General features: G+C 43.8%; 1 protein-coding gene across 1 annotated transcript; it reads left to right on the top strand.

The window, feature by feature from the left end:
* The first annotated feature begins 497 nt into the window (after positions 1-497).
* Positions 498-19,856, top strand: VGLL3 (vestigial like family member 3). The gene is made up of 3 exons (XM_019470808.1): positions 498-750; positions 6,634-7,134; positions 13,867-19,856. The coding sequence occupies exons 1-3, from the start codon at positions 519-521 to the stop codon at positions 13,908-13,910; spliced, it is 777 nt and encodes a 258-aa protein (XP_019326353.1). The 5' UTR covers positions 498-518; the 3' UTR covers positions 13,911-19,856.
* Positions 19,857-22,122: the final 2,266 nt, after the last annotated feature.

The following is a 22,122-nucleotide window of genomic DNA, read 5'->3' on the forward strand; positions in this document are numbered from 1 at the left end:
CAACGAGTAGATGTGGGGAGTCCAGAGGGCCCTGTGCTCTCGACTGGGGGAGCGCGGCGGGCAAAACCTGGTGCATGTTCAGCTAGACGGGTGAAATGCAGACGTTGTGTATCTGGCCACCCTTCCACAGGGCTGGACTCGACCTCTGCAGCCTTTACTGATGGGAGTAAGCCTTTCCAGGTGGGAGTCAGGAGTGAATTGTTAGAGCCTGTCTGTTTTCTTTTGAAGGTATTGAGTGAAAGCTGTTGCCGTTAAATTGTGGTTGTGAAACGTTCCTGAGAAGCAGGTCCATCTGTGTGTGAGGAATAAAAACTCTGAGTGGCGCTGGTAATCTCTTCTTTGTGAAACGTCGGTGTGAAATATCCCTGTATTCCAACTGTAATTATGAAATGAATATTCAATGTATTCAGTTATTTTTCTTTAAGGAAACCAGATGTTGATCTTGCACTGAATGCCATCAGTGATACATCTCTTTGTTTTGTTTTTAATCCCAGAAGAAGTTAGCTGTATACAACAAGATGCAGGAGTCTCTGGAAGTGACCCTTCCCAGCAAGCAAGAGGAGGATGAGAAAGACCAGCCTGCCGAGATGGAGTACCTTAACTCTCGCTGCGTCCTTTTCACTTACTTCCAGGGAGACATTGGTTCAGTAGTGGATGAACACTTCTCAAGAGCTTTGAGCCAAGCCAGTAGCTTCAATCCAGAAACTGCCCTTACCAAGAGCAAGGCAGGGCTAAGTCCTCTGTGGAGAGGTAAGAGGAGCAGTAACTTGCTCTCTGTGGTGTGGCTTGCTCGGTCTGTGTCATGGTAATGCATATTGCATTGCAGCTGAAAATTTGCTTCTCTGTGGAGGTGGAAAAATTACCCTCAAATTTGAAAGAACCAAGATGCTTCTTGGGGTTGAGTGATCTGAAGTGTTAAAAGGGGGAAAGAGGCGCCAAAGGAATGGAAGAAGCAGGCACCTCCCTCTCTTGCCATAGCCCGCGGCTCCGCCGAGGCCTGGAAAGAACAGGCCAGAGCTTGTGTGGCTTCACAAATGTCTGCTGCAAGGTTGGAGGCTTATTTTTAAGCTCCAAGCGTGAAACTTGGTCTGTGAGGCAAGAGCAAAGCTGTTCGGGATGCTGGCCTTGGACGTGAGGAGACCCATGCAGCCTTCTTGGGTGACTTTGCCAGGCGATTATGATTTGTCTACGGCTGCTTTCCAGGTAGGGAGGAGCCAGCACAGGCTGGAACAGGTTTGGGTGCAAGCCCTGGCCCACGTGGCTGCAGCCGTATGGTGTGGTGCATTGCAGCCTGCCCACGGGCAGAGCTCACGGGGGAGATACATCCATCGCTCCTGCTTCTGAACAGGGAGTAGTCACGTGGTAGGTGCTGCGAGGCATTTGCATACTGCCATAATACTTATGTCTTGTAATGCATATGAGCATGATCAACGATAGCGGATCTTGCCAGATAAACTGGGTAGACCTTATAGATAAGAGTTCAAAATTGGTGGCTGGAGAAAGTGTGCTGGTAAGACGCTATTTCCATTTTGTTGAATGTGGCAGTCTGGGTAGTTTTTCGGATCCACAGCTGCATCATTTCTGATCATGTCCTTATGTGGACTGGCAAAGGGCCATGAACTAAGTGTTGTGAGCAATGGCCTTGCATCGGGTTGGGTGAGAGAGACACCCTGAGGATCCTTGTAGGAGTAGTGGTGTTCATAATCAGCGATGTTGAGGTGAGAGTGTACTGATGAAAGTCACAGATAATAAAGAGAGACGGGATTTTTGGAAACCGCTATGAAGAGAAAAATAGCACAGAAGGACTTGCTTTCCAGAAGGATGATGACAAATCCGAGGAAGTTTAAGCAAAGGTCAGCACAAGTGGCTAGGGAGCTAGAGGAATTTATGGCTTGAGCCGGGACCATTAATGTTAACGGGAAATTTTCCGTCGAGTCGACTAAGAGCAGGATTGAACCTGTGCTTACTAAAAAGGAGACTGGAGCATTTATAAATGGCCCAGACAGGCTATAAATGTTTTAGAGATGGGATCAAGGCAGTCCCCAGAGACCCCATGCCTACAGCAAGCCCTCTTTACTGAGCTTGGAGACATACCATGGGTGATGACACAAGTCTTCTCTTTGGCCTCAGACATACCCTGCTGTTTTTCCCTGGCTCCCCCCATGGTTGCACAGCCCTCCCCAGAGGGCTCTGCAGGGGACAGGGTGGCCTGGCGTAAGGGTTCTTCAGCCGTGCTGCCTCCTGACCCAGCGTGCCCCTTGCTGTCGGCAGGGAACGGAGGTCTGCGTGTCCTGAAAGTCTTCTGGGAGTAAAGTAAGGGGATATGCCCTCTGCCGTCACTGCACCTGCTGAAGTGGTATGAAAAGCCCCAGGGAGGCTGCTGGGCAGGGCTGCTTGGTTCTGCGCTGTGGACGCTGAGAAAGCTGGGGGTATTTGCTTCTCCAGAGAAGAGAAGGTGATAAGAGTTTCATCAGGCCAAAATGAGTTTCTGAAACGTGCCTGCTTGAAAAAAGTGGGGAAGGAGCGATGCTAACACCTTGGTCTTCTGGTTCATGTACAGTTGTCAAAGATGCTCAGTTACAGCAAATGGATGTGAATTTGTATGCCATTACCTACAGAAGTTAAAATATCATTAGCTTGAAGATCTTTTATAAATAACCTTCATGGGTAGTCAGAATTTTTGTCAATAAATTACTCAAAGATAAATTTTAAAAAAAAAAGCTTTTGTGTTTGCAATAGCTGTTTTGGAAGGCACAGATCTAAATGGAAAGTGTGTGGGCATAAACTGGCTACTCAGCTCACTGCGTTATTTCTCCTGTACCTGAAAGGAGGGATTAGTAATGTTTTCTGCTTTTTTTTTTTCATCTTGTTGTGGGATTTTTTTAGTGTCCTGATGGAAGAGCAAACTGTCATTTCATCATTAAGGTGATACGGTGGGGTTTTTTTGTTTCTAGGAGGGATTTTGCTTAAGTATAGAAAATAGAACCTGTTGTCCTGAAAAGAGCAAGTTTTCATCTTTTGTATGTTGAAAATACTGATCAGTTTAGGCTAAAATTAACTTCAAAACTGACTTTTTATAAAACATAGTTCCCTACAACAGGCTCCGGTAACGTGGACTTTGAGGTGAGGAATTGAAGGTGTAGCTACGTGATTCTTTTGCAGGGGCTAATGGAACTAATGATACCTTGAAACTAATGTTACCTTAACGGTATTTTTATCAACATGTTTTTCCTAGCTGAAAGTGTTGGGTTTTTGTCTGCCTTGTTTTTTTGTTTTGTTTTGTTTTTTTCCCCTCTTGCCTTAACTGAGAAGTAATGTTGTACTACAGAAAATTCCATACATTGTCTTCTTTACAGCATGTGCACTTTGGCATATTTTCAGTGCGTGTTGGCCAGCCACCGTGAACATTTGCATTAGTCACCGCTTCGTGGTATCTGAGATGTTGCCATCTCCCTGCCTTCTTGGTTTTTTGTTTTGTTTTGTTTTTTTCCTCTCTTGCCTTAACTGAGAAGTAATGTTGTACTACAGAAAATTCCATACATTGTCTTCTTTACAGCATGTGCACTTTGGCATATTTTCAGTGCGTGTTGGCCAGCCACCGTGAACATTTGCATTAGTCACCGCTTCGTGGTATCTGAGATGTTGCCATCTCCCTGCCTCCCTGTACTTAGAATAGGAAATTGTGGTAACTGCAGTATCTTTCCTGGCAGACGATTTTTGTTAAATGCCTCCTTCCCTGCTCCTGAAAGCCCGTGGAAGCTACTCAGATTATTTTTTTTTTTTCTTTCTCAAGGACAGTGCTGAAATGGTTGTTTCTCCATTGCCATGTCCCATAGAGGCCAGGTATCTGACATGATGGTAACTGTAAAGATAATTGGTTGTGCTCGCTGTTTTAAAGGTGGGAAGGAAAGGAGACCCTTCAAACACCATGAAAATGTGTGGTGGCTGGGGTTTGCGGTTCAACACAGAGATGGTTCTTGTTGATGGGGTTGCTGCACGCTTGATATTTAGTAGCATCCTCTGTGAGCACTCAGGATGAAGTTTTCTTGCATGTTCATATAACCTGGATGGACCCTGTATCTGCAGTGACATGACTTGACCTTGACCAGTGAGGTTGGTCCCTGCAGTTACACTCAGTGGTGTCTCAGTGGGGGACGACCCATGACAGTTTCTGACAGTGGTAATGGCTTTGTGAAATGTGCACAGATTTGAAAAATGGAGATGACCAAACATGTTCTCTGTGGCCTAGACCTTCTGCATGATTGGTAAAGCCAAGCTGGTATGCAATCTGGGATGAATTCATATTGGCAAATCCAGTGGTTTAAAGTGCTCTCTCCTGGTATTAAAGTTGTCCTGCAGATACTTTGTGGTTTTCTGTGCTTTTTTGAAGTGAGATGGTTTGGATTTAGGGCTTTTCCATGCAGATAACAGCCAGATAGTTTCCAAAAACTCTCGATTACAGAGATTAATTTTCCAGAATACTGGCAGTGCATTGTCAAGCTGTGCTTCTCTGTTAAGCAGTGAGGAGAACAACAGACTGGACATGAAGAAGCTTGTTTTTGCTTTTTTTTGTCAGCCCTGCTGCCAGCACTGCAAGCCATGTGCACTCTCCATCTCGGCCTAATCCCTTGTAACAAGAAACAATTTACAAACAAGGAACAATACCAATTTCAGAGGGGTGCTGAGACTTCTGTTATATGTTTGAAGCTCTCTCCAGTCTTCTAGCATGAATTACTATAGAAATACGTTGCTAAAAAAGGAAGCAACCTTTTGAAGAAAGCCATGTTGGAGTACAGTCTGCTAGATAAGCTTGCAGCCTCTGAGGCGGTTTGGCACAGAGAGAAGTTCTCTATGTTTGTCTATAGTACATTTGCAAAGTTTATTTTCAATAGCAGAAGTTAATCAGGCTCAATAAACTGCCTAAATCAAAGCCAATTGATGTGTGGAAAAAATTTCTATGGTTTTAATGGATTTTAAAACAGATACGTAAGTGTCCTAGTGATGCAGTTAGAAAACACTTTTACAGTTTTTTGTTTCCAAAGTATTTTTGTGTAAACAGCGATCAGGGGCAGGAGCATTTGAAGAATCTGTTCGTTGTCAATGGTGTCTTCACCCAAGTCTCGTTCCAGTTGCTTGTTAAACAAAGCAAAACAAAAGGTCATTTAAAAAAAAAAAAAAATTGTAAATGTTATATGGGGAACAGAGGATTCCTCGCCTCATCAAATATTAAACTTCCCTGGCTTTATTTCTCCGTAAGCTATTTTTATGACTGCTCTTTCATCAGGGGTAAAGTCCTGTATTTTTATGTTTCCATCTTTGACCAAAAAACCCCCTATTTGAGCTGAGACATATTGCATGAAGCAGTACTTTCAAACATGACCTGGCAAGAGGATTGTGAGAATGGAGATGCCAATACTTTCCTACACATCAAAAACACTAACCGCTTCTCCAAAAGAGGAATTTTTAGAATGTGATTTCATAATGTATTGAAATCCATTTAAATATAAGTTGAGCCCTAGCTGTAAGAAGCAGCGAGTCTTTTATTTCTGACAAAAACTTCTTTCAGTTACATAGGTGATTCTGCTTGTCTGATCCTATTGGGTACAGGGCAGCGTGATATATACTGTAAGGGACTAATGTCAGATGTGTTAGCTACGATCTTTATCCCGTCAAAGCATGCAATTAGTTTGAGAAGATCTGGTATTCTTCCTCTAGCCAAATGTCTCGTATTCTGCAGTGTGACTTGGTTCTCTGTCCTCAGAAGAATTTACAGCCACAACAGCTGCTTTTCTCTTCCTTCTTTTCCCTTTCTTCCTTCTTTTCCCTTTCTTCCTTCTTTTCCCTTTCTTCCTTCTTTTCCCTTTCTTCCTTCTTTTCCCTTTCTTCCTTCTTTTCCCTTTCTTCCTTCTTTTCCCTTTCTTCCTTCTTTTCCCTTTCTTCCTTCTTTTCCCTTTCTTCCTTCTTTTCCCTTTCTTCCTTCTTTTCCCTTTCTTCCTTCTTTTCCCTTTCTTCCTTCTTTTCCCTTTCTTCCTTCTTTTCCCTTTCTTCCTTCTTTTCCCTTTCTTCCTTCTTTTCCCTTTCTTCCTTCTTTTCCCTTTCTTCCTTCTTTTCCCTTTCTTCCTTCTTTTCCCTTTCTTCCTTCTTTTCCCTTTCTTCCTTCTTTTCCCTTTCTTCCTTCTTTTCCCTTTCTTCCTTCTTTTCCCTTTCTTCCTTCTTTTCCCTTTCTTCCTTCTTTTCCCTTTCTTCCTTCTTTTCCCTTTCTTCCTTCTTTTCCCTTTCTTCCTTCTTTTCCCTTTCTTCTTCTTCTTTCTCTTTTGTTTTCTTTTGTTGAGGGTGGCTAAACACTGGAACAGGTTGCCCAGAGAGAGGTTGTGGAGTTTGGATCTCAGTCAAAATCTGACTGGACACGGTCCTGGACAACCTGCTCCAGGTGACCCCACTTGAGCAGGGGGGCTTGGACTAGACGATCTCAAGAGATCCCCTCCTACCTCAACTGTCCTGTGATTCTGTGATTGCTGAGGAAGCTTGAGTTCAGCGTTACGAATTTCAGAGAGTAGAAAATCATTGTGGGGCTTTTGTCATTACATTTGTTTTTCAGCTTCAGTCATACTTCATTTCTCTCCTCTCTACCAGAAAGCTCAACAATTTCAAGCCAAAGGAGCAGTTTCCCAACATCATTTTGGACCAGCTCTTATCAGCCTCCCCCTCCACCGTGCTTAAGTGGAGTACACCCTGATTTCCCCGTTACTGCACCAGGCACCTTCCCAACAGCAGATCCCAGCAGCTGGCCAGGACACGGCCTTCATCAGACTGCCCCACCTCCTCCCCCTGCTGCATCTGAATCCTGGCATTATCCTTTAGCATCTCAGGTGAGCCCTTCGTATGCACACATGCATGACGTGTACATGCATCGCCATCACCCTCATCCACACATGCACCATCACCATCCCAGCTCGCACCGTGACCCCCGGTATGGGTCCCTGCTGATGCCTTCAGTCCGCGCAGCCAGGATTCCTGCTCCCCAGTGTGACGTGACAAAGACAGATCCCGCTGCTGTCACCAGCGCTACCTCAGCATGGGCTGGAGCCTTTCACGGAACAGTGGACATTGTACCAAGTTTTGGGTTTGACACAGGTAAGATGGTTCGATTGTGTCTGTGACTTGTTTTAGCAGGAAGAATTTGAGCAAAGAAGTGGAATCCCTGCAGCCGAAGCAGGGCTTGTTCTCAGAGCCTTCTCCAAATATATTTCCAGGAGGGAATCCCTCCTGAAATTGCTGTCAGGGCAGACGAGCTGTTAAACATCCAGCTCTTACTGCGTTTTGCTGAGGGACCTTTGTCTGCCTGGGTCCTATTCAAGCCAAATGAGTTGTGACATGATAGGTGTTTTTTGGTTTAAATCTTGTGGGAAATGGTTAATTAAACTTCCGTGTGGAAGCTTCCAGCTTGTTCAGCTAGTTCGTATGTGCATTCACCAAGATATAGCTCCAATGAGGACTGAACTAATAACTTGTCGGTACATGAGGATTGCATCTTGCTCATCTAAATTGGAACAGATCAGCATTTCCTTCCTGTGTAGTATCCAGGTGTCACATAGAGAGTAGAGATGCTGGCCGAGTTGTGTTCGCCATCAAACTAAGCTTCTTTCTGTAGGGTCTCGGCAGAGGTCTGTGAATTAGATTCATTTTACTGCAGGGTCTGTAGCCATAGGACAGCCTCCATAAACTACATCTGCATCTGCGAGCTTTGACTGGCAGGCTCTCATATCGGTGTTAGGAGCAGTCTAGCAGCCCTCACTGTTCATGGTTGCGATCAAGTGATGGGTGACTAACACTTTCCAGCACATCCATCCTGGAGCTCATATGCACTATTGAGGTCTCCTTTTTCTGCTTGGTATTTATCCGACCAGCAGCAATCCTTGCAGATTAGTACTTCTTAAACATGTTATGTTATTTATTAAGGAAATACTAGATTTACATCTCTCTTCCTTTTTCCTTAAGGTATCTGTTTGTCTGTCTTCTTGATAGCTCTAGCTAACTGATTCAATGTGTGAGAAGCACTTCCTTGCTTTGATCAGTGGGCAGGGGAACAAAGAATTGGTGGAGAAAAAAATGCTGATTCTTAAATATGAAATAATATGAACCCAAAACCCGATTATAACTGAGCTAACCTAACACAAATCTCTCTGTCATCCCTTAATAGCAACTGGGAACCAATAATCTCTTCTAAATACCATGCCACTTGCTGCCTCAAGAAATTAAGAAAAAGCGTAATAGGATTCTTAACACTGCACAATTTTATATCTATTAATAACATTTCCAGTCATGCCAATGATACAAGAGGGATTACATTTTGTGCTTTTGGGTATAAAATGATAATCTGACAAGGCTGGGATCTCAAGTTTTGCCTTTCTGACAAATTCCATAATGGGAGTGAGCCGCCTCCTCTGAAGCGTGAGCAAATTGTCACTGCCACCGGTAGAGGGGATGAGCCCCCTGCACTGACAGTAGCCCCAGCAGTCCAGCTCCAGAGCTCTGGTATTTGACTTACCTTTTGGGGACGGAGCCGAGAACTGCGTAAGGGATTGTTAGTCAGGAGAAACCACTACCTGGCTTAGGTATGAGTCCAGCCTAGCCTGTGTTTTGTTTCAGTGCTGGGCAAGTTGGTTTGCTTACTGCTACTTTGTTGGTAGTAGTACATATAACAAAGCAGGTGCTTTTTCTCTTTTCTGTAGGAACAGAGTACCTCAAAAAGGACTACGGGCCCTAGCACTGCCTTACAGGACTAATATAGCATTTGCTTGCTGCTGCCTGCTCCTTGTGAAAATCCCGTTGGAGGGGTACAGTTGGATGCTAATTTTATCAGGATCCTGATTTGGCAGTGCTTAACAGGGGCTTGCATGTCTTGTAGTTGTCTACTCAGGGTGGAAGGCAGTGGAGGAGGCCTGAACTGTTAATTTCTGGCCCATGCCTGATGTGTGGGTTTTAGTCCATGAGCTCCTGTGGGGGAAAAGAAAGAGGGGAAATGTGTGACTAGTTTGCAGGAGCAGAGGATCTCAGCAGAGCAATGTTTCACTTGTTTGTGACTATTCAAAATGCCCATGCACTGAAACATAACAGCAAGACCTTATCAGGCAGCCCCAGTTTGGCACGTAAGGCTTTGGAAACAAGGGAGCAAGCAATGAAACACAGCAGGTAGTGGTAGCCTGTGACATTACAATTATTTGCTCGCTTACCCTGCACGCTCATCTCTTCTGTGTTCTCCAAGCAGAGGCTTGCTGGGAAGGGCAGGAAGGCTCTGAGCTCCCTTTTTGGCCTTGCCTGCAGCTTGCAGATTGAAGACAAATGCTTTGGTGACAGGCATTCGAGGCGTGCTCATGGTGAAAAGAGGGAGCTCAGTTGCCCCAGTGTTTTGCACGCATCTCAAATGGTGTCATCCCAGGGGAAGGTGTGTTGTGCTGCCCGGGAGAGGAGTGGGCTGCTGAAGCACCACACTGAGTCTCATCCAGCACTCACCAGCACAGGTGAAGCTTTTCTTGCTCCACGTCCACTCCAGGGGAGGATTATACTGAATAAGTCTCCACATCACGCAGAATTTCATTACATTGAACTCTAATGTGAGACAGCAATCTCAACAGAGAGGCTAAAAACTGAAGGGCCTGGAAGAGTGTACTGGCTTTCTGCAGTGTAGAAGTGGTTTCTCCAGAGTAGGGTAAGGCCATAGCGGCAAGAAAACTTCAGTTCTGGAAGCCTTTGCTCATACGTCCCTGGAGAATAACAGACATCAACCTGTGAAGCTGTCAATATATCAGATTCCAGATGATTTATATAAAAAAAGCTCATTTGGTATATACCTAGACATTGCTTTTCAGAGCCCTTCAGATACGAAAATGATTCCGCCCTGCCCCTTACTGTGGGTCACATTTCTTGTGCTACTGTCACATGCGATTATAGAAACATTTGCAAAATTCCTCACGCTGAATTATATGGAATGGTAGCGTTGGGGTCAGGGCAGGCTGGCTGTAATCTTACCCTCTTCCAGCTACATTGTTGCATCTCTGCCCTACTAAGCCAAATATTCGATCTCATGAATGGATGATGCTGAATCACTTCAAAGGTTAAGAGGGGGTTCCCCTTGCATGCACGGTACAGTTTGGGAATTTATGTTTCAGAACAGATTGTGTGGGACATCAGTGTATCACTGTTCGTAGAGCTAACAAAGTATTGATCTGTCTGGCACATCTGTTTGAACTTACATGGTCCTGTTTTAGAGGATGAAGAGGGATTTAGCTACCCGATTCCCATTAAATGTGGCTTAATCCTCACATTGTGTGCTGCAAATTAACCCTTTTGGAAGCTTGTTTATTGGTACAAGTGGGATTAAAGAAAATGCTAGTCTACATCAAAAATCTATTAAAACTTGTTATGTTTGTGGCTGCCGGCATGCAGTGTCTTTCCAAAACTGAACTGCCCAAGCTATAATGCTCAATATAAAAGTATGTTTTATATCAAGCATTGATATAAACACATTGATATAAGCACAACATGTTTGTGCTTTAGACCACAATTCCCTGTCCTGCTGATGTCCAGCAAAGCGAGGTCAGCCTCTAGCAGCACTGACTGCAGTTCACGGCATATGTACAGAGAGCGTTGCTGCAGCCGTAATCCCACAGTGTCGGGGCTAAATCCTCATGTTCACGTTAAGGGTGCACAAGCTGAGTTGAGCACTTAAGACCAGGGAGGCGGGGAGGGGAATTGCTGTCTTGCGGTGGAGCTGATGGTTACGGCCATCGGTGTTCTCCTCAGGAGCAGGGCGGGAGGCTGCCCTGCACACTGGGCACTTCAGGTGGTCAGTCGGATCCAGCTGCGCTGGCAGCTGCCAGGTCTGCGGGCAGCCCCGTGGGGAGGAGAGCAGAGCAACTTGCCCTGCTACTGCAGAGCCTAGGACAGGAGGATATCCTGTCCTGCTGTTGGACAGATGTGCTGGAGGAGGCTTCCTGTAGCCCCAGCACACTAAAAGCAGAGCAGGATTTTGGCAGAGCTGAGGGCTGTAACTCCATCTTAAAATTGAGGTGCACATCTTTATCATGCAAAGTTATGCACAATGAGGTGCATAACTTTAAACTGAGGTGAATTAATCAACATCCTCTAGTCCTGGCTAACATTTGGAAATGCCTGTACGTCAGTGTGTCACACTGAATACGGAATTTGATTGGTCAGTCTGCTGCCTTCTGTAAAGTTGTCTCTGTTCCCCCCCCACGAGTTTGTCATTAAGTTTGTTTAAATGTTGCCACAGAACCTGCATTCTGCTTGTGTGGCAATTAGCGATAACGTTGGTATCCCAGAGACAGGGAGTTGTGCTGGTGTGGCAATACTGACTCATGCAACGCAACCGAGGATATCTTTGCTAAGAGGAAAACGTTCCTGCAGCAGGCTGCAAGCGAAAGCTTTCGGTTAGTAGCAGGGTTGCACTCGGATGACATATTAGGACTGCAGATAGCCTTGCCATGAAGAAGATGGGAATATAATGAGGACAAGGCACGGAAAGTGTTCCACATTCAGTTCTGTAACTAAGGCAACTTTAGTTTTTTGGATTGCTTTCTGTGGCTGTTTAGACTTAATAGCTATACCTTAAACCTCCTTCTTACAGTTATTTCTGTTTGTCTCAAAGACACCTAACTAGGAAGGTGTCTGTTCAGCTGGTTATTCCCCTTCTACCAGTTGCTGCCATCAGGTGGACAACCTTTTAAACAGGTGTGTGTGTCATTTTTTTTAAGCTGCTAGGAGCCATATAACCTGTTTCTCTTCTCATCAGCTTCCATTGCCTCTGGTGGCCTTTAGTGCTCCACTGGTGAACTTAAATGACTCCCTTACACTCTGATATGTTTCTGCTGTCTGACTCCCTCTTTTTTTGTTGTTGTTGTCTTTGTTTAAAAAAAATGTAAACAGCAGGGGAAAAATAACACAAAATTTTCATCACTAACTTTGAGGGAGCTTTGAAGGAAACTAACAGCAGTTTATGATGACTCTGCCTGTGAATGAAGCTGCCAGGAAAGCAAGTAACTCCTAAGCAACAAGGAGACATCCTCACTGAGTAAAGAGCCTCTGAACATGTTTTTATAGGAGTCGAGGGTTATCCCAGTTTTTCCAATCTGAAGAAATAGGTGCAAGTGCGTGTGAAATGGAGCAGAAAGCCACTGAGCAGGGCTTGGCATGCTATACCTGTGTGCTCTGCTTTCCTTGACTGTTCACTGCTGGACACAAGTGTTTGGACGCTGCTTGGGAATCCTCACATGGATAGAGCCATATGCTGTCATCTTTTATGTGACTGTTAATTGCTTTGTAGCTCAACTCTGAAATGATGTTGATCATCATTAAAGATTTAACTGTTTGTGCTCCTAAAACAAGGTGGTGGTGGTCAGATCTGAACCCATCATGCCTATTAGACTCTCTGAAAACATACGGGTTTTCCTTTGTGTTTCATTATGTGATCAGATATGAAAGTGAGAGATCCGTGCTTGGCACATGGATCTGTCAGTTTTCACAGGTTAGTGATCAAATGAACATTAAGCTTCAATGGCTGCAACATCATTGAAGTCTGGAGTCTCACCTACAGGTAGTTGATGCATTGGTCTTGGTACATTATGTAGCAGGGCAGTAGATAGTATGACACAGAGCGGAGCATTGCTGTCTATATAGCAATGATCATTTATAGTGAGAAGTGCACCTTCATTTCACAAAATGTGATTTGCTTGACTCAAAAGGTCAAGGGGCAGGTTTTAAATCAGCAAGTCCTAAGTGCCTTACTACCTCTTAAAATATGTGGCTGCACCTCTGTCCTTTTTACTTTCCCTATAAATGAACAAGAGTGTTTCTTCTTTGGGAAGTTTCATCCTCACCTCCCCCTCTATTGTCTGGATTTTAGGTATACGCCCTGTTGGGTGTAAATCTAGCGAAGACTGAAATCCCTCTGGAGCAGAGAAATCCCAGACTATAACACAGGTTCCAAGTCTATAATGCTAAAGCCACAACATAGCACCACATTTATTAGATAGTCCTCACTTTTTATAAAGGAAAATGTTAGAGGAACTCATAACAAATGCAAGCTGAAAATCATTAATTTTTCCCATATGGAAGCACTAGCCATTCTTGGCTAAAAATCTGACACTCTGTAGGTGAAATTATTTGGGTTTTTTACTTGCTGCAGGAACACTTTCCCTCTCTCTTCTGTAAGGTGAAATACCATAGAAACTGCGAGATCCTGAAGTGTCACAGGCCTTTCTAAAAGAGGTAGGGTCTGTGGCTGGCCCCTATCAGGAAAAATTATTCTGTTGCATACTGGATTGTCTGTGCAGACCTTGCTGGAGGGTTTTATCATGCCATGACATGCTCCAAACAGGGCCAAAACAAGGAAGCGCACACAGGATTTTATCAGCATTCCTGAACTGCTTGAGCCACTTAGGTGTGGTTTAAGCTTATCCCACATAAACTATAAAATTGGGAGCAATAGCAACGTTAGTAACAAGTCCGCTAGGCTGGTGGATTGTCTGTGCAGACCTTGCTGGAGGGTTTTATCATGCCATGACATGCTCCAAACAGGGCCAAAACAAGGAAGCGCACACAGGATTTTATCAGCATTCCTGAACTGCTTGAGCCACTTAGGTGTGGTTTAAGCTTATCCCACATAAACTATAAAATTGGGAGCAATAGCAACGTTAGTAACAAGTCCGCTAGGCTGGTAAGTTGTGGGTTTTTTTTTTTTCTTTTTTTTTAAATCAAAAATGTTTATCCTTACTTCAGTTGCTTGGGGAGGGGGAGGAAAAAGCTGTATCAAATTTAAATTATTTTTTTTTCTTTTCTGAAATGTAGGTCTACAGCATCAGGACAAGAGCAAGGAAACTTCTTGGTTCTGAAGTTCAGCTAAATTAAGACCAGTTTAAGCTGGAGTAAGCGCAGCTGGGCGGGCGATATAACAGTTGTCGACTCCTTCTGCATGGGGCAAAGGACACACATGAAGATGAAGAGCCAACCGTTCTGGTTTTGCTATTGAGCCTTTTGTTTGTAAGGCCGTTTATGGGTCCCACAGTGTTGGAAAAAAACAAAAACCTAACTTCTCTTTCTTTCCTCATCTGAGCCTGCTGCAGCTGGGCAACCTAACTCCTTTCTGCTCCTTTAACAGTGTTTTGTTTTGTTCAGCTTGATATTTTTATGAACAGTCTCAATTGTCAGGAAAAAGACTCTTCCTTGACTACAGTGCGCCTCCTTTCAGGAATACAGTATTTTGTAGCTCTGTTTGCATCTATTTTTGTAGAAATACAGAAAGTTTGGGTAAGGATTGATGGGCTATTTTAGGATGACATATTTTTTTAAAAAAAATTGTAAAATTGTTAAGTTCTGTTTAAAGAACTTGCTCTCAGAGAAGCACTGGCAAAAAAATGTATAAAATGCTATTTTTAGATGTCTGTGATGTGTTTGTGCATTTTGGGTTTTTTGTTTTGTTACCTCAAATGTCTATCCTTCCTTTCTTTTTAAAGAGCTAAATCTTCCTTGTTTCCACATTACTAGATTTTGATGTTTTTGTCCTTTTGTTCTAGCTTAAGCAAGTATAATTCGCACCTAAAGTTTCAGCCAAATATTTTTCCTGCTGGTGTTAGATTGTAGTAAGGGTGTTTTTATTTTCTTGCTTCTAAAGGTGGCTTTGTGCTGTGTTGATTGTCAGAAACTTGCAAACACCTTTCACATGGAGCAAAGCCTGGGGTTACAGGAACTGCATTTCCAACCCATCCATTCTTTCAAAATGGACCAAATACTCTTACGGATTTAAATCGGACATGAGTTTGGGCGTCGTCCATGATCCATTGAAGCTGTTGAACACAGTCCCCTATGGGTTATGTTTCAGGCCCTCGCAGTGCTCATAAATATCAGTATATTCTTATTTTAACTCACGAGGCAGGACTTTCAGCTAAGCCATTTCAGGGGTGGTAACTTGTAACATCAATGTTCAGGAAAGAAATGTCAGAAATGTGTGAATTGTGGAAACAAAATGTTTTCAACTAGCCTGATCTGTCTGCTGAGCACCTCAAGGAAAGCGCTGAAATTTTAAACTCCTGTTGACTTCAAAATCTGTTTGTCTAACCTAATATTTGCTGTGGGCTTTACGAGACCCCAGCTGCAGCTCTTGATTTTCGTAAGAAGTTGCATGTGCTCAGCGTGCGCAAATTCAGACTTGGCTGCTGTCTGGGTAAGAATCTGAACTTGGAAATGACGTGGCCACGTCTAGCCACAGCGCTTTGCAAGGTGTTTGGGAAACCCCGTTTCTGGGCTGGGCCTTGGGCCTGACTTGCATAATAAAGACTTTAGTTGAAGCCAAAGTGAGCACGATGCAATCCTGAATAAGGGCTGCAAGATTACCCTCGACAGCCCCCGTCCTGCGAAGGGCTGGAGCTGGGTCAGCCCCCATGCCCAACCCTAGTGACTCCAGCGTGAGTGTCAGCATGTGCTTAGGTGGGGCTGAGCGCAGGATCGGGGCACGGGTTGCCAGGTCCTAGCTGTTGCTTGGAGATGTTGCCTTTCTGCTCTGTGCACCCAGGGTCCCTCTGTAGTATTTCCCAAGGCTCTTATTACCTAGTATATTTCTGTTACCACTGTTTTCAGACATCCCTGTCTGAAAGACAAACCAGCTAAATGGAAACCAAGGCTTAAACACATGGCTGAGGTAATAAACAGTTTAGTTTTAAGGCAATGAGCATTGTAGATGTAGGTTTGTCAGGTGGAGACCACATGGATCTGCGTTTGAAAGGGGAGGGGGAGTGCTGGGGATGTGCATGCCACTCCGAGGTTCAGGCCTCCCTCCCTGCGCTGCCGCTTCTCTCCGGGCTTTATGAACTTGCTCCTACGAAGTGTTGAGCGTTCTCACTTGCCACGTGAGAGGGCTTGACATGCTGGCACTGGAGGCATTAGGATTATGTCACAGTTTGGCAAGACCCTTAAGTGTGTACCTTGCTGATTCGAAGCGTGAGACAGCGTAAAAGTGCTGAATGGACTATGCTTAAATATTACTTTAAAATAGTAGGGTTGTAGTTTCTGTGTTGGGATGCTGAATTAAATGTGGTGGGGTTTTTTTTCCTAATCTTTATAGTCCATCAGCATTTCTTTCTCTTAATAAATTTCACTCTCATGACAGTTCTATATATTATTGCTGCTCTGGTGGAGCTAGCTCCTCAATTTGTCAATGAATTTGTAATGCAATGGGAAAACTGTATGGGAGGGAACATAGTAATAGCTGCCACGGTTCACTTTCTTATCAGGACAGTATAGTTCAGGACATATCTCAAGAATAAGAGTTCTGACTTAGGAATTCTGATAGTATTAGAAATACTGGGAGGAAAAAAAAAAATCCAAGCTTTTTTAAATTTTTAATTTTTTTTTTTTTTCCTGGACTTGGCAAAGCTGGAAGGCAAAGAGGCAATGTATCGTCTTTGAACTACAGGGCTGGAGAGTTTGGGTGGCGGGGGAAGCAAAAGAAAAGGCAACATTTCTTCTTAAGGTGTAGTGTGTTTGACTTCCTGAAATAGTTTAAAGTCTAGCAAGAGCAGTCAGTTCATTGCCTTCCTTTTTGCAAGTTCAGATGATGAGGGACCTCCTCCTGTTCCCTATAGATGTCAAAGCAGGATGGGACAGGAAAAAACAGGCCCACGGTTTGCACTGGAATCCCTTTCTGGATTGTTTTATTGAGTTGATGGGTAGTGGGGATGAATATGTGGTGAAGCTATCGCCTCTTCCACCTCAAGGACTACTGTTGTGTGCCCGGTTTCCACTGCTGAACCTGTGAGTGTGCTGAAGGAACTTCTGTTGCTCTGCAGGCTCTGGGAGACAAGTGCCAATAAAAATCTGCTTTCGTCTATAGCCGTTCATGCACCCGTCAATCAACTTCGAAAGTCAAATAAAGTCTTTTTTTTTTTCCTCAGTCACTAACCATCCCCTGTACTAACAAGCGAGTTGAAAGTAAAAGCACAAGTGCATAGCAGTAGCCCTGCTTCTATGTTCTACAATTGGAAGGATGGGAAAGAAAAAACCCTTCCCTGTGACAAACTTTTAAGTAAATTCAGCAGATTTGCCTCTCTCTCTCTCTCTCATACACGCACACATACACACGCACAAATGTGCTTATGAGAAGCAGATGCTGTGATGGTTTTGTTCTTGAAAGAGGAGGGGAGCGCTTGCTCGTAACGTTGCAGTTACAGAGAATTGATGGCAGTGAGAAAGAAACAGAAATGTTAAGACTGCTCATGTTTCCACAGATAGGAAAAAAAGGCCCTTAAAATCAGGTCACAGACAAGTTATGTGTCTTAAAGCATTACTAAAGGAGTTGTTTCATTCTTTTTGTGTGTGGTGAGTTCTGATGCTGACCCAAGAAAGTGGATGATTCATTTTGCGAGGACTTATAAAACATGATGTACTCTGTCACTATTTCTGGGAGAACATAGGGAAATTATTGTTTTATTTCAAGAAAATCTACGTACTAAACTCCTTAAAATTGTCCAGGATTTGATTTTATTCCTATGAATGTTGAGAAATCTGCTGTCAATTTTTGTGTCTTCATTTGAAGACTGGGAGGGTTCAAGGTTTTCACCAGTTTTTGAAAAGCAGATACCAGCTTGTTTCAACTGGGCATTTCCGTCCCAACAAGATGATGGAATAGTGCAGCAACTGACTGCCCGGCAGATTTGATTTCTGGAGAGCTGAATAAGGTACACTTGGCAATAGTAAAATGCACTTTGATCTGTGTTCCTCTCCTCCCCAGACACACAAATTCAGTTATCAGTTTATCTCATACCTCTTTCATAGTGTGAAGATCTTCAGTGAATGGCAGTTTTCTCTGTCGTCTACTTCTGCCTCAAAACATGCTTTCGAGGATGAATCTCATCACAGCTTTCAGGGAGAGCAGAGGTTGCGGGAGGGGGGTGTCACGTTTCCCCCCACCTGCACCTAGGATCAACTTGCCCGTACCCAGCCTTTCTGCTTCCAGGCTATTGTGTATGTCTTGCTCTCCTTCCACAATTCTTTATGTGTATGTATATATTTATATACATATATATACACACACATGTAGCTATACCTGGTTCCCTCCATTCCACCCTCATGCTTCAAATGCACGTCCTTTGGAAATGAAGTGAATGACATCACTAAATCTCATCTGAGACTGAGAAAATGTAGGCATTTTATTGCATTCTCTGTAACCTCAGGAGTGAATGGAATTTTTTCATACTTGTAAAAAAACAAACAACAACAACAAAAACCCAACAAAAAAAACCCCTTTCAAAACCCCTGATTTGTTCTATCTGTAAAGATGACCATGGAGTCAGCAGAGTTATGTAGAGAGGTGCAATATATTGCCTGTCAGCAGACAAACATATCTTTTTGAATATGATTCTTTTAATTAATTTCAGGTACAAGCTTTTTCTCCATATCAATGGACCAGCAACATGTATTTCTTATAAACGATTTAGAAATATATATATTTTTAAATTTGACTTCTTGGCTTTAATATGTCAGCCTTTGAGCTTTTAAAGGGTATTTGGATGATAAATACTGTTTGTGTGTGGATTTTTTTAAAAAAGTTGATGCATGCTGTTTGGAACTGAAATCTCATGTAAAGCAGGAAGGTATTTAAAAATAAATACTGCTTTTACATGTTAGCCCTATGGGCACAATCTGACAGTTGTAATGCAGGAAGATAGCCCTTTAAAGACTAAGGGACTCTTGCCTGAGCAAGGTCAGAATCCTGGTCCCTATGACAGGAGAGGCAGGAGCAGTCATCTTGCAAAGGTTGAGCTGGTAGAGCTGTGAGCAGAGATGATCCTTTCCAGCTTTGCATGTAGATGGTTGGGCAGCCGCTGCTCAACTTATTAAAATTAGGCTGTGTTGGCAGGTTTATACTGGCCCCGTCTTATGGAGGGAACTGGTTGCCAAGGGGAATTAGAGGTGTCCCTGGAAACCTGTGTTTTAGCTGCCCTTGGTCTGCACAGTGCCCATGACCCTCTCCCTGTTCTTGCTCTGTGGTCTCCATGACACCACAGTGGGACCTGTGAAAGCTGGGCTGGAGTTCCCTGTGAAATGCAGGATGTTTTTAGCTCCCAATAAAGATGGTTTAGGGATGGGGGTAATTAAAGCATCACAGTTATCTCATGCACCTGCTCAAAGGCTCAAGCCTTCAAGATGGATCAGCTGTGAATCATTGATGATGGCCGTTTGCGTACAGGAGCCCAAATACTGCTTCCTCCCCTCGGTGTCTTTGGAAATCTTCGATGGCATTGAGATCATTGGGACCAGCCTCGAATGCCTAAATTGCAGTTCAGTGTTGGCTGGCACAGTGTGGTGGCCTGGGGTCTGGTCCAACATTGGTGGACATCAGTTGGAATCAGCATTGATTCTGGTGAGCTTGGGCTCAGGTAACTAGTACCTATAGACAACTGATATTTATAGCAGTTGAGGTTTACAGTAATCTAGTAAAGTATCTGCAGAACTATGCTGCACTTTCCCTGCTAGCTGTTTGTAGCTGTTGTTTAAAACCATCAGTCAAATCAGGGTCCCTCTCCTCCCCCGACCTGTTTTCCAACCCTGCTTCCTTCAAAACTCCATTGAACTTTTTTGCCCCTCTCGTCAAAACTGATGGGGGGCTTTGTATAAAGAAAAGTGTTACTGTTTTAATTACTGAATAAATAATTTAATGTGAATTTTATTGTTATATTTTTTATGTAGCATTTTTGGTTTGGTCTGTATTTCTCAACAATTAGCTAATGCTTTCTTTTCATTCTTATGCAACTGAAGAACTCATAAATCTCTTTGTAAATTACAGCATCCTGAGTTTCTATTTTTTTCATAAGATTAATTTTTAGAGCCAAGGGTTTGTCTTCTGTTTGAAAACGTTGTAAAACAAGTGTTCTAAACTGGTTGTCTACTAAAATTGGACGGAGTGAAAGCCTAGCATCAAAGGGATTTCAAACAGGGCTCTCATGAAGGCGCTAACTTTCCATTTCAGATACTGTCAATTGCTTCTGCGACAATGTCGTCTTTTTTTTTTTTTTTCAATCTTTTTAAGTTGCATTAACACTAGACACTATTTTTACAATCAGACCTAGTAGAGTCACTACCTGACACTTGTTACTGTAAGACCCTTTTTAATTTTATCATTTTCTGGCAGTTTTGACAGTCACCAAGTAGAGACTTTCCATGCAAGTTATTTATCTCAAATTGACTTTTTTTGGCAAAATTCAGTGATTCCCACTAAGAAGGTGACTTTGCCCTTGCTAAAATTATTTTACAGCTGTTTAATTAAGAAATGTTTGCATGTCTATGTTATGGCTCGAGGGCTGAAGGTTTGGTGTTTTGGTCACAGATACATCATTTACTATTCCAACAGAAGGGAAAAAAAAACCCTCCAAACTTTGGCCAAGCACTGAGCTTTTGAAAAATTGCCACTTGCACGCGATCAGCAGGGAGCTGTTAAAAGTTTAGTTGCAAAATCCTGTGAAGATCCTGACCATATGGGATGTACTCTGTTTCAGAGCATCAGGAGATGAGCAGGATTTTCCCTGTACATCCTGCTCCAGGCCCTGTTTCCAGAACCAGAGAGCAAGCAGGATGCTTTTTCTCTGCGCAAAATCAGTGTTCTTCTTTCTTAGGCTGTAAGGAAGAGATGGAGAGAGCTGCCAGCCAGAAACTCAAGGAGAGGAAGGCCAGGAAAGGAGGAGACTGGGTTCAAAAGCTTCCTGTAGGAAAGAATGGGGTTGGGAGCTACCAGGAGAGAAGCAGTCTCCATGGACAGTGGGGATGAAGATGGGATGCGGACCACTGAAAAATAAGCAAATAATGCGTAATGATTGCTTGGCTAATACATGAAAAACGTAGACGGGGATGTGACAGCCATCAAAAAATACCAAAATAATGTGAGGACTTAGAAATTTGGTATAAACTAAGTGTCAAGGAAAACTTAGGATAAACATTGCAGGAAATGTCTGTCTTTGAAGTGAGCTGTGTACACTGTGGTTTAGTCTGTGAGAAAAGACGTGGGAGCCCTGTTGCTTTAAGACAATCACAATTATCCTCAGTGAAGCAATTGTAATCTAGGAAGCAAGAGTGCGTTAAGCTAGAGGATGAACTAGCCGAAGTGCTTTTTCTTCTCCCTGTAATGTCTACTGCTCTCACCAGAGTAGGGCTCCAGCTGCGTTGCCCCACACCTGGGTTTCCAGGTGCTCATGGGGGTTATTTCTACGTGCTCTCCTTGCATCAAGAAATGAGAGCAGGGGAAGTGATGGTCAAGAGTAAACATTATTTTGTGACTGATTTTATTTGTGACGATCCACGTCCTCCGTTAATGTAAATCAATGTCACTATGTTAGTGACCTTAACGCCCATCGAGAATCTCATAGGTTACATCTGGATAAATCTTTTTTCGGGTGTTATCAGCTGGAAACTGGGTCCCAGCCTGGTGCCTGGGAGAGGTGCTTCCCTTGGAGCCAGGATCCAGCTGGGTGACCTCAGTGGTGCTCAGCCTGCCTGGCGCAGGGGAGATGCTGCGGAAAATGTGAGGAGCAGGGCTGGCATCCTCCCTGCTGGCGAGGGAGGCGAGCATGGCTGAGGGCCAGCTGCTGGGGCTGGGGCTGGCTGGCCCCGGTGGGACAGGGGTGCCATCAGCCCTTCATGGAGACCCCAGGCGCGGTGTGGCCCGTCATCCCGGCAGGACCTTGGACTCCGAGGGCTTATGCTGCCTGCATGATGTGGGAGGCCGGGTGGGGACCAAGACATCTGGTGAGAATTCCTCATGGCTGAGCTGTGCGTTGGGCTGGGATGCCGATTAATTTAGCTGATTTCTTTTTTGGGGTTGTTGGGAGGAGGAGGGGGGATGGATGCAGCAGCCTTCCAGTAATTGTCTCTCCTTCAGAATATCACTTTTGCTTTCTTTGAAGACAAGTGAGAAATGATATTTAAAAGAAACAAAACAACAAACCAACACCAGGAACTACACCAATGTCTTTGCCTCGACAATAAATGTACATCTGCAATGGTTTATAACTATGGGAAAATGAGCGGATAATAAAGTTTTGATGTTGGCCGTTGCATGTA

This window comes from Aptenodytes forsteri, unplaced genomic scaffold (genome assembly GCF_000699145.1).
Source record: "Aptenodytes forsteri isolate BGI_AS27 unplaced genomic scaffold, ASM69914v1 Scaffold207, whole genome shotgun sequence".
In the NCBI taxonomy this organism is placed as follows: domain Eukaryota; kingdom Metazoa; phylum Chordata; class Aves; order Sphenisciformes; family Spheniscidae; genus Aptenodytes; species Aptenodytes forsteri.